The sequence below is a fragment of the Acomys minous genome (genome assembly GCF_964271855.1).
Source record: "Acomys minous genome assembly, chromosome: 1".
Lineage (NCBI taxonomy): Eukaryota > Metazoa > Chordata > Mammalia > Rodentia > Muridae > Acomys > Acomys minous.
Genome location: NC_140483.1, coordinates 87,811,657 through 87,823,950, shown reverse-complemented (window position 1 = coordinate 87,823,950; position 12,294 = coordinate 87,811,657). Strand labels below are relative to the sequence as shown.

The 12,294-nt window shown below is 44.5% G+C and overlaps 1 protein-coding gene across 2 annotated transcripts in view; it reads right to left on the bottom strand.

Annotated features, from left to right (window-relative positions):
* The window catches only part of MELK (maternal embryonic leucine zipper kinase), a 57,344-nt gene that overhangs the window by 1,593 nt on the left and 43,457 nt on the right, over nucleotides 1-12,294 (bottom strand). For both annotated transcript variants that reach the window (XM_084795403.1, XM_084795404.1), the window contains 4 exons: nucleotides 10,374-10,605; nucleotides 6,897-6,981; nucleotides 4,997-5,165; nucleotides 1,526-1,629 (listed from right to left, as the gene is read on the bottom strand). In XM_084795403.1, coding sequence (XP_084651529.1) covers nucleotides 1,526-1,629; nucleotides 4,997-5,165; nucleotides 6,897-6,981; nucleotides 10,374-10,605 — 590 coding nt within the window. The remainder of the gene's footprint in view (nucleotides 1-1,525; nucleotides 1,630-4,996; nucleotides 5,166-6,896; nucleotides 6,982-10,373; nucleotides 10,606-12,294) is intronic.

Genomic DNA, 12,294 nt, shown 5'->3' with positions numbered 1-12,294 from the left:
GGTCAGCTGGAGCCACAGGAGATTGTCTCAAAAACAAACAAACAAAAACACCAAACAGCAAGAAATGGTATCTTTCCATGTAGCCCAGACTAGCCTGGAACTTACCTTATTATTTGGGCTAGCCTCAAACTCATAGTAATGCTTGTGCCACAGGTACAACTGTAACTGTTGTTATTTAATATGAAGTTCCACAAAACATCACTCTTTGTGTTACTTAGTTACCCTGAATCTGGGGAAAAGGACATAATGACCTAGAAATAAACAGCCAGAGATGTCAACAGGAGCATCCTGGGGACTAGTCAGCTAGTTCGAGGTCAGCCTGGGATAACCTAGAACTTGGGGTGCTGAGGCAGAAGGGGCAAAAGTTGAGGCCAGCCAGTACTACAGTAAGAGGTCTTGTCTCGAAAAAACCTAAACAAGCTTTACCTAAACAACCTAAACCTAAACAACTTTAATCCTGGCACTCAGGGAGCCAGAGGCTGGTGGATCACTGTGAGTTTGAAGCCAGCCTGGTCTACAGTGTGAGTCCAGGACAGCCAGGGCTATACAGAGAAACTCTGTCTCAAAACAAAACAAAACAAACAAATAAAACACTAAACAAATAAACAAAAATATCGAATCTAAAAATATTGTCCTATCTGCATGCTTTTGATGAATTTCATAAGCAGTTGTGCACTGCTGCTCTAATAAAGGCATTTTAGAAGCTGAGGTGACGGCATGCTTGAAATCCCAGTGCTTGGGAGGCTGAGGCAGCCCAGATCAGGAGTTCCTTAACAGCCTGGGTTACATAGTAAGACGCTGTTTCAAATAAATGAATAGGGCTGAAGGGATTGTTTAGTGGTTAGGAGCACTGGCCGCTCTTCCAGAGGATCCAGGCTCAAGTCTCAGCATCACAGAGCAGCTCACAGTTATCTGTAACTAACTCAGAGGCTCTGATGCCCTCTTCTGGGCCCTGGAGGCACCAGGCACACATAATGCTCATATATACATACATACCTTCAGACAAAGCATCCATACACATAAAATAAAAACTAAGTCACTTTAAAGGCATAAATTATTGAAATTCTTAGAAGTAGGAAGAGTTTGCATGATCAGAAGAGACCTAGCTCCTCAGGCCATGAGATCACACACGGAGCCTCCAACAACAGCTCACTTGGCAGGGGCATTCGGCTGAAATAACTTCCTTAGCCTACCTAAAACCTACCCCCCACAAGGCAGTCACAGAGAAGCAATTTACCAATTTTCACTTGTCCCACTGTCCCACTGTCTCACTGACTAAGATTACAGCTGATAAACAGTATAATAAAGCAGAAAACCAAAGAATATATAGGATTGTCCTAAATTCAATAAAATTGAAGTCCAGATTTCCCAATTCTGTGATGAAGTAAGTCTAGCCGTGAGAAGGTCAGTTATGAGCAATTCACTACCGTAGCCGTCTTCTCGGGGGACAGGGACTTCATGGGAGATGACAACCCAAGTGCCTGACAGTCGAGTGGCGAGCGCCGGCAGCCGGTGAGCTCCTTACCCTTTCTGTATGAAGTCCACGTTCTTCTTTGGAAGCACAGCCATTATTTCGCTCAGGAGCTGGTCGGGATTCACCAGTCTAGTTGCAGTCACATTATAGTGTAGCTTAGAGAGAAAAAGAGGTGGAGTCAAACTTCACATCACACAAATCAAGACAACACCTTCTCAAAAGAGAGCTCTTCAGAAACCATTGGAAGACCAGCCAGCTGAGCTAGCTGCATAGTTCAGTGGCAGTCGGGGGAGACTGTCTTCATCAGAAACTATACCATCACCATCAAAGTAAAAACTGTGATCCAGGCAGTAGTGGCGCTCGCCTGGAATCCCAGCACTTGGAAGGCAGAGGCAGGCGGATCTGAGTTCGAGGCCAGCCTGGTCTACAGAGTGAGTAAAGACCAGCAGCACTACACAGAGAAGCCTGTCTCAAAACACAAACAAGTAAATAAAAGCATGTGTGTGTAGATGTTATATACGCACAAGCATGAGTGATCTACAGTGTGTGAAGACCGGAGCACGACTGTGTGAAGCAGTTTGTCTCCTTTCACCTCATGTCAACTCCAGGGATTGAACTCAGGTCATCAGGCTTATACAGCGACACCTTTGTACACTGAGCTATCTCACCAGCCTGAGTCAATTTTATATGTTCATCTTCCTTTCTTACCAATCTTTTAACTTTATTTATTTGTTTATTTTTGGTATTTCGAGACAGGGTTTCTGTGTAGCCTTGGCTGTCCTACACTCGCTTTGTAGACCAGGCTGACCTCGAACTCACAGTGATCCGCCTGCCTCTGCGGTGTGCACCCCCATGCCAGGCCCAATCTTTTAAATTTTTAAAATTACCTTTCATTGTGTGTGTGCGCACATGTGCACACACATGTACATGTATACACAATTCTGGCTTTAGAGTCAAGGATAAAAATAAGGGGCTGTGGAATCTCCTTCCACGTCTAAGGACAGCTGCTGAGGCCAGATATGTCAGGGGTGTGCCTGAATGGAGGCCAAAAGAGGCCACTGTGTGCGGCTGTAAGGGTGAAGCCTGGATTGTGTTGGAGACCCCAAGATGTTGAGGTGCCAGAGTCATGGGATACCTACCAAGGAGAGCTGCTAACAGGATGGGGAACCAGCCTAGTAGACGTGTGCTGCAGAAAGCAAAGCTAAAAGGAACTGGAGTTCCAGCGGGCACTTTGACATAAGACATGGAGATGCAGAATCCGGCGTTTACCCTGCTGGATTTCGGTCTTCGGTCCACATTTCCTCGCTATGTTCACATTCCTCCCTCTTGGAATGGTAATGTACATTCTGTGCCATTGTATGCTAAAAATATATGATCTGCTTTTTTGCTTTGATTTTAGTGGGGTTAACAGTTAATCGACTTCCGCGAGTCTCAGAAGAGACTGAACTTTTAAGTAGTGTTGAGGCTGAGAGACCATGGGGACTTCGGAAGTAGAGCTGAACGCATTTTTTCCATTATGATATGGCTACCAGCCTATGGGAGCCCAGGAATGTGTGGTCTGAATAAGAATGGCTCCTATAGGCTCCTATATTTGAATGTTTTGTCACCAGGTAGTGGAACAATTTGAAAAGATTACAAGGACTAGGGTGTGTGGCCTTGCTGAAGGACGTGTGTCCCTGGGGTGGGCTTTGAGGTTTCAAAAGCACATGCAAGGCCCAGTTGGTCTCTCTTCTACTGCCTGCAGATCAGGATGTGGCTCACAGCTGCCTCTCCAACACCATGCCTGCTACCACGCTTCCCACCACGGTGATAATGGACTAAACCTCTGAAACTGTTAGCTAGCCCCCAATTAAATGCTTTCTCTTATAAGAGTTGCCTTGGTCACGGTATCACTTCACAGCAAAAAAAAAAGAAAAAAAGAAAAAAAAAAAAGAAAAAAAAGAAAACCAGTGACTAAGACACTGCTAATGGCTTTTTTTTCCTTCCCCACCAAGTATATTATATATTTTAAAGTGTAACAGGGTTATTAAATAGATGCAAACCTAGAGGCTGAAAAGATGGTTCAGTTAAGAACACTGACTACTCTTCCACAGGACCCAAGTTCAATTCCCAGCACCCACATGTCAGCTCACAACTGTTTGTAACTCCAAGATCTGACACGCTCACCCAGACATACATGCAAGCAAAACATCAATGACATAAAGTAAATACAATTTTTTTTTAAAAGCCAGGCTCCCCAACCTGTCACTCACTATTTTCCTTACACATACTACAACTCAAAGTTCAAATTAGGAGCTAGAAGCAGTGGTGCACACCTGTAATCCCAGCACTCAGGAGGCAGAGGCAGGCAGATCACTGTCAGTTGGAGGCCAGCCTGGTCTACAAAGTGAGTCCAGGACAGCCAAGGCTACACAGAGAAAAAAAAAAGTTCAAATTAGGGCTGCTAAGATGGCCCAGTGAATAAAAGAACATACTCCCAAGCTAGATAGCCTGAGTTCAGTCTCAAGGACCCACAAAGTGGAAGGAGAGACCAGATTCCTGTAAGTTGTCCTCTGACCTCCATGTGTGTATTCTGGTGTACATGTGCACACACAATAAACAACTGGTTTCAGAAAGTTCAAATTAACTTTCCGTGCATGCAAATAGTTCATGAGAACTCATAAAGACATGTATGTGTCAGGGACTCCAATGTGCCAGACATGGGGCGACTAGGCTCAAGTCTCTGGCCTGAAAACAGCTATGAGTTTCCCATATCCATTCCGTGCTTCCGCACCTCTACATTGTCCTGTGATCAATCTGCGTGATTTTGAATAATGTAAATTATACTTATATGTTCTTTATAGAGAGTGCATTAACTGTGACTTTTTTAAAATTTAGGTTTTTATTTTATGTTATTTTGTTATGTGTATGACTGTTTTGCCTACACATCTGTGCACCACATATGTGCCTAGTGTCTGCAGAGGCCACAGGAGTGCCTCAGATCTTCTGAACCTGGAGATTGTAGGTCACCATGTGGGTCCTGGGAACTGAACTCTGGTCCTCTGCAAGACAACAAATGTTCCTAACCACTGAGCCACCTCTCCATTCCACTTCTGCATTCTTAAAACCTACTACATAAGAACATGCGTTAGAATCTACTACTCAGTAAATTTATTTGATAAATTTCTTTCTAAAAAGCAAAAAGATAAGACTGGCAAGATGGCTCAGTAGGAAAAAGTGCTTGACATGTAAACCTGATACTCCGTGTTAGCCCCTGGATCCTACGGATAGATGAACAGAGACATGTACACATGTGTACTCGCACGCACACATGCACGCACCTGCGCGCGCGCGCGCACACACACACACACACACACACACACGGCACGGACACCAACACCAACACAAGTGGTGGTAATCCCAGCATTTAGGAGGCTGAGGGAACAGCCTGGGTTAGAGGTCCTGCCAAAGAAAGAAGGTCAGGGCTAGAGAGACACCAGCTAAGAGTCATCTTCTGAGTCTGTCAGACTCCGGCCTACTCACCTTCCGCCGTTTTGGCCTGTCTTTGGCAGAGCCCTTCTTCTTGCTCCTGGTGAGCACAGTAAGGACCTTATCCAGTCCTCTCTCAAGACTCCCAAACACATTGGCTCCTTTCCTTTTAGGGGTATCCTCCATGTGTGCCTGGTTGAGATCTACTTCCATTGAACGGCACCTTAAAAACCAACAAAGCACTTGTGGCACTGTCCTGCTGATGTCATGGCTCCTGAGCCTGTCCCTCTACATGCACCAAGGGCAACAGGCAGGTGTGCCAGAGCCAGATCACCTCAATCCTCCTTTGGATAGTTTTGAAGGCTATTTGATCCCATTGTGAACCCCAATATTGTATACTGTAAAACCTCATTTCTTGTTTGGTGTGGTTGAGCCCTAACACACACTTTTAAATCAAGAACTCCTGTGTATTGTAAACAGGTGATTATGCTCTGGCTCAGCCCTAGCACACACCTGTAACCCAAGAGCTTTCTGAGAGTTGAAGGGTATTTAAGACAGTGTGGGTAAGAAGAAGCGGGCTTTTGAGCTTTGAGCTAGGAAGCTCTTTGGCTTTTAGTTTTTGGGAGGTTTTCCTCTTGGGCCGTCAGCTGAGCTAGCAGGCTTTTGGGGGCTTTTTCATTTGAGATGTGAGCTGAGTAGGAAGGTCAGCTGGGCACTTTCTCTGCCTCTCTGAGCTTGCAAGTTTTCACCTCAGCATCTGGCTCCCCATCAGCCTTTATTTCTTTGGGAGATGTCAAGGATTGAACCTATGTTCTCCTTTATACTGAGAAGGCATTCTACCAATGAGGGCTGATGCTGTTGCTTATTTACCCTTCTGCTGGTTGCTGTTGCTGGTTTGCTGGACTGCTAGCTATCCTGACACAGAGACTGATATTGTCCCCAAAAACCTGACAACTAACCAGCCAGAAGGGGGAGCTATACCCCCTTCTCCCTGTTAACATTCTTTCTGTCCTACCTAGTGTTGCAGGGGTTGGAAGGGATTGGGGTAAAGAAGGAAAAAAAGGAAAAGGCATAAGAAACTGCAGTACAATAAAGCAGATAAAAAGAGCTCCTACAGGAGCTTCATTAGGTTACCTAGGCTGGCCTTGAACTTGCACTCCTCCTATCTCAGCCTCCCAAGTAGCTGGGATCCCAGGCCTATGCCACTAACCTCAGCTCCTTCACTTTTTTGTTTAAATCAAACACAGGAACATTAGAATCCCAGTACAGCAAACACCCACACGCCATCCTAGGGTCAACAACTACTAATATTTGGTCAATGGCTTTCTCTGTGTACACAGACAATCCAAGTTCATCTGCATGCTTGCTCAGCCACCTGAGGGTATCATAATACCTCGCTCAGAAACACTTCTGCACATACCTCCAATGTAAGACTATCTTCTACCCACCCACAGTATCAACAACATAAAAAACAAGCCAATTGATAACTGCAGCAGCATCTAATAGTCAGTTTATATTCTATTTCCCCAAACAGATCATGTACCTGAAAATAACTACAAAGGCAATGAAGGCTCACTTGTGCCTCAGGTCTTCCAGCTAAGAGAGGTTGGTTGGCTTTCTCTGTAACCTAATTGGTGTTTTTACCATTTGAGGGAATGCTGACTGTTACTGTGCACCTACACTCTACTGGCAGGGAAACAGAAGTACATGTGGCTCGGAGAAGGAACTGCGTAGCCAGAGGCGGGGACCCTGTCTTCCCAGCTTATCAGCCACACAGCTGATCAGGCTCATGACTTCACCCTTGAGAAGACTGAGCTCCAGCAACCATGCTCAGCCACAGAATCAATTCCCAGTTCAAGCCACATCGTCTTGGCTCCCCTGCCGGGTTTTCTCCTGCATGAAGAGTAATCCCAGGACCTACACTAACAAATGGAGTCTGAAAGGCAACACTTACCTCCTTTCAGGGCTAATGACACTTGTCATTAATGCGTCTGCTCCTGCAGAATTCACTTGGGCTTCTTTCGGGCACTGTTTTCTAGCTATTGGAAAAACAACAAATACAAACCCTGTGTGCCTGACATGGCTCCATCACTTACATCACTTCCTTCTTGACTCCAAAATACTAGTACCACCTGGCCAGTGAAGTTATTGGCACTAATCACTTAAGGAAAATGTTTCCATATAATCTGTATTAAGAACAAAATCACCCTGTGTGTTAAAACACACTTGTAATCCCAGGGTTTAGGAGTGGGAGGCAGGATGATCCAGAGTTTAAGGCTAGCCTATGTTACATAGCAAGTCTGAGGTCAGCCTAAGGTACCTAACACCATGTCTCAAAACAAAACCCCCTCAAACAAGAAACCATTTTGTCTTACACGTAACAACTTAAAACAAAACATAAACCTCACTCCAAACCGAAGCATACTTAAAAAGTGTTAATTCAATTACAACCCAATTTAATTCCTGTTAGGTAAAGAAATCGATCCTCTTCTGAAGAGTGACAAAAGTTTAAAGTGAGCTTTGTTCATTTTTTTTGTTGTTGTTTGACTGTTTCTTTGTTCCAGAATTTCCTGCCTTTCCCAGGGTAAGTAAGTCTGTGGCAGGTATGCATCAGTAGATCTGGTTACCTCTGACTGGCTGCTTTTTATGATTAAAAGCTTTATACTGCTGGGGATGTAGCTGGTAAAGCACTTGCCCAGCATGTCTAAGGCCCTGTGTTCAATCCCCAGCAAAACTTACACACACACAGGTTTTATTCCCTTTAGTGGCAATACTGATAACATTTTTTTCAGTGGGAGTTTTGCTCTGTTTTTAACTAATGAATTCTATTCTCCCTAGTTTCACAAGAACAACCAGGAGAAGTAGTTACAATAGCTGTTAAAAAGCCCTTATCTTTGTCTTCTAGTAGAACATGCTACCATGCATAGCTGCCCGTGACAACTACCACTGCCTACACACATGAAAGTCACAACCAGAAATTAGCATTCACGTCAAAAAAAAAGTGAGATGAACTACCAATTATATCTTCAGCCACTTGCTCTCTGTGCAAGCTCTTGTGTTTGAAGAAAAATAGCAATTAATATCAAGCTTTTCAACCAACACAATCTTGCAGAGACAAGATATGTAAACTACATTTCAAACCACATTCCAAAACCTTTAGAATCACATTAAAACTATCAATAATTAAAAGAAAAAGTATAATTAAAAAAGAAAAAACCTATGTTGCCAAAAGGATGTTGTTTTGTTTGCTTTTTTTTCATTCCTAAACAGCTGAGTTGGTAAAGTACTGGCTATAAAACACTAAGACCTAAGCTTAGACCCTCAGCACTCTGGTGAGAAAAACAACAGCCTGGTATGGTCCACCATTAACCTCTACTTCCAGTGCTGCGGAGCGGGAGGCAGAGGCCGTGGGTTCCTGGTGTCTGCTGGCCGGCCAGCTAACTCCAACAAGCCTCACGTCCCACTAAGACTTTGCCTCAGTAAAGTAGGTGGCTCCTGAAGACTGACAAGCTTCTGGCCTACACACGCATTCTCATAATATCTCATTCACTCATACCCTCTCTGTCTCTCTCCGTCTGTCTATCTCTCTCAATCCCAGCAGCATTTGGTAGGTTAAAGTGAGAAATTAAGAACTCAAGGTCATTTCCACCACCATACTAAGAGTGAGTCTGTCTAAGGCTGGCCTGGTGTACATGAGACACACTCTCAAAAAGGCAACGATAATTAAATTAAAAGACAACAATTATATTAAGACAGCTAACAAGAGAATGAACCCTTTGTTGGGGAAAGATGAAATGGCAACCACTTTGGAGATCCTACTATCGGTTGCTGTTCTCAATGAACCTGCAGTTTTTTGAGACACCTACAATCAGCCACATATAAACACACCTCATCCTACTAAACTGGCCTCACATTTAGAGAAAGCTATAGGTTGAAGAAATGCAAAATTCCATTAACACAATAATAGAGCTTAAGCAAATATTTAAGCAAAATCTTGCACAACGTCTTCATGTATATTATGATGACCTTTAAAAAAAAGATTTATTTACTATGTATACAGTGTTCTGCCTGCATACATGTGTACAGTATATATGTACACAGTGTTCTGCCTGCATACATGTATACAGTATATATGTATACAGTGTTCTGCCTGCAGGACAGAATAGGGCATCGGATCTCATTATAGATGGTTGTGAGCCACCATGTGGGTGCTGGGAACTAAACTCAGGTCCTCTAGAAGAGAGCCCGTGCTCTTAACCTCTGAGCCACCTCTCCAGCCCCCTATGATGATCTCTTGAAGTGGATGTCGACCTACTAGCAAACTAGAAGACGATAGTAGAAGAGGCTTAGCAGGAGCTTACATGGCCACTCCTCAGAGTTGGGGTTCATTAGGCACTCCAAACAGCACAAGAGAAGAACACCATTGCTGGGGAGAGGCTGATGAAGCTTAGCTGCTGTTGGCAAAAGAATAAATAAAGCTGCTTCCAGCACTAATTTATCTCTTCACTCAGCAAATCTGGCCCAGAGTCTGTAGTAAGCACACCAGAGCTCTGCAGCATACATGGGTTGCTTGTCTTGGGGAGCCCCGATCCTAGCAAACTGGCCTCACACTGACATAGTATCCAGATGAGACAGCCACCAAAACACCGAGTGTCCTAGAAGGTTGGTTTAAGCACGTGGTGGCATTTACACTGAAGAGGAAAGCAAGAGAAAGGGTCACGTGAAGGCTGGGAGGAAGTCACCAGCTCCCCTGCCTTCTGGACTCTAGCACAACACTGCAGGGCAGGACAAGACCGGATGACCGCGATGGAGAAGCAGGTACAGGAAGAGCTCAACAGCGCTCCACCCAGAGTGACTCCCAGCCGGCATGACGAAGGCTAAGGCTGGACATACAACCTTGGCAAAGAACTCCACTCCTGTGAGTCCCTACACTGTGGAAACTGACAAGCTCTAAGTTGCTACCCTAGTGCTAATGACCAAATCACTCAAATGAGACAGAGGCGCTGGAGAGATGGCTAAGCAGCAAAAAGTGCATGCTGTGCTTCCAGAGGGGACCAGACCAGAGTTCGGTTGGCAGCACCTACATCAAGTGGCTGACAACTTCCTGTAACTCCAGCTCCAAGAGGATCTACCCTCTTTAAGCCCCTCTGGGTACCCCACACACAGAAACACACACACAGACACACAGACACACACACACACACAAATCTAAAGTCTTTAAATGTGGAAAAGAAAGTAACAGCACCCCCTGAGAATTACAAGGTAAGTGATGTGTCCATTCCCACTAATTCAAGGGTATATGATACAGGCAGCTGGCCTACCCTGGAAGCCAGAGAACAAGGCTAGTTAGTTAGAAGTCTTTGTGTTCATTTCCAACGGTAAGAATTACATTTAAACCTTTAAATCTCTGTTTAATTCTCTCAGCACATACCTTTTGCAGGTGTTGCGCAGCGGTTTGGTGAGGTGAGGACTTCTCTCTTATACTGGTTCTTACCAACTGGAGTCCTGGGCTCAGGAAACACAAAGTGCTCTTCATTCTTTGCCGCAGACGTGGGAGTGCACACGTTCTCTTTGTCCTTTAACTTGCTGGCCAGTGCTCTGCAGACTCCTGGAGTTGGTGACTTAAAAGCCACACCATTTGATTCTGCCCAGTGTTTGGTAACCTGGAGGGGAAGAGGTACTAGATAAAGCACACTGAGGAAGAAAGGACAATTTCTTTATACTATACCTTAACAATCAGCAAATTACCTGTGTTGTTTTTATTAAAATTAACTGCTATCAAGGACACTGTTGGTGACACCAGGGCACTTGACAGTGTCCTCAGTTCTCCTCAGCACAGGTAGAGCATCTCAGGCTTTTCTACCAACAGGTGTTTTCAGTATTTCAAGATGGGTGTTTAAACACACTTAAGATCCCAAAAGACTACAAGAAGAACATCATGACGGGTGGATCTGGACCCAGGGGGTTCTGCTCAAACTACTGTACCAACTAAGGACAATACATGCAGTAAACACTGAACCCCTACTCAGATCTAGCCAATGGACAGGCCATTTGCCACAGTTGTGTGAAGAGCGGGGACTGACTCTGACATGAACTCTGGTACCCCATATTTGATCACTTCCCCTTGGTAGGGAGGCCTGGTGGCACTCAGAGAAATGATAAGCAGGCTACCAGGATGAGACCTGGTAGGCTGTGACCATATGGTGGGGGAGGAGGTCCCCTTCTGACACAGACCTAGGGGAGGGGAATAGGATGAAAGAGAGAGGGAGGGAGGAACAGGAGGATACAAGTGATGGCATAACAATTTAGATGTAATCTGTTAATAAATAACATTAACTTAAAAAAATCCCAAAAGAATCACACATAACCTCTAAGGCATGGTTTTTACACTTACATTGCTATGGTTTGACTCTATCTAATACATGCGAAAAATAAAAGTTTTCTGTGATTGGGATTTAAAACAAGTATTCAAATACTCTTTGCCAGGTGGTGGTGGTACACATCTTTAATCCCAGCACTCAGGAGACAGAGGCAGGCAGAACTCTAAGTTTGAGGCTGGCCAGTGCTATAGGGAGAAACCCTGTCTTAGAAAACAAACAAACAAACAAACAAACAAACAAACACAGACTCTGGGGGATGGCTTGGTTAGAAAAGTGACTGCTGCATGCATGAGGGCTTGTGTTGTAGTCCCTAGCACCTATGTAAAAGCTGGGTGTGGTAGCTTGTGTCTGCAACCGCAGCACTAGGGTAGGGAAGGCACTGACGCAGCAGACGTCCTAAAGCACAATGTCCAGACACTCTACCAGCTGCTGAGCTCTCAGAAAATAAGATGGAGACTAATAGAGAAGACCCCTGTGGAGCCCCACCCACCCACCCACACAATACTTTAATAGAAATAGTAGATCAAAAATACATTTTAAAGCTGTGCAGTAGTGGTGTACACATTTAATCCCCATTCTCTTAGCTGCTGAGCCACCTTCCAGGCTCCACATCAAAATATTTTAATCCTTTTAAATTTATAGCTGAGCTTACAAAAGAGTAAGGAAACCTAAACTAAAAACAAGAATATAAACCAATGTTGAACCCACTGCCCTCAAGGCTCTTGCCTCTCATAATCTAACCCTGAACAACCACGGAAACATGGTGCTCCTAGAAGGCAGTGTCACAGCTCTCACAGAAAGCCAGGAGGGTCATAACTAAGGTGGAAGGGAGTTAAATAGAAATGTGCCCAAAGGAGTCAGCAAGAAAATGTGTTTTCCTAGCCTTGGCCCTCAGAGAAGAACAGAGAGACTGTCCTTCAATAATGTGTGCGAAAACGAACAGCTGTCATGTTGATTTAGGGTTCAAACACA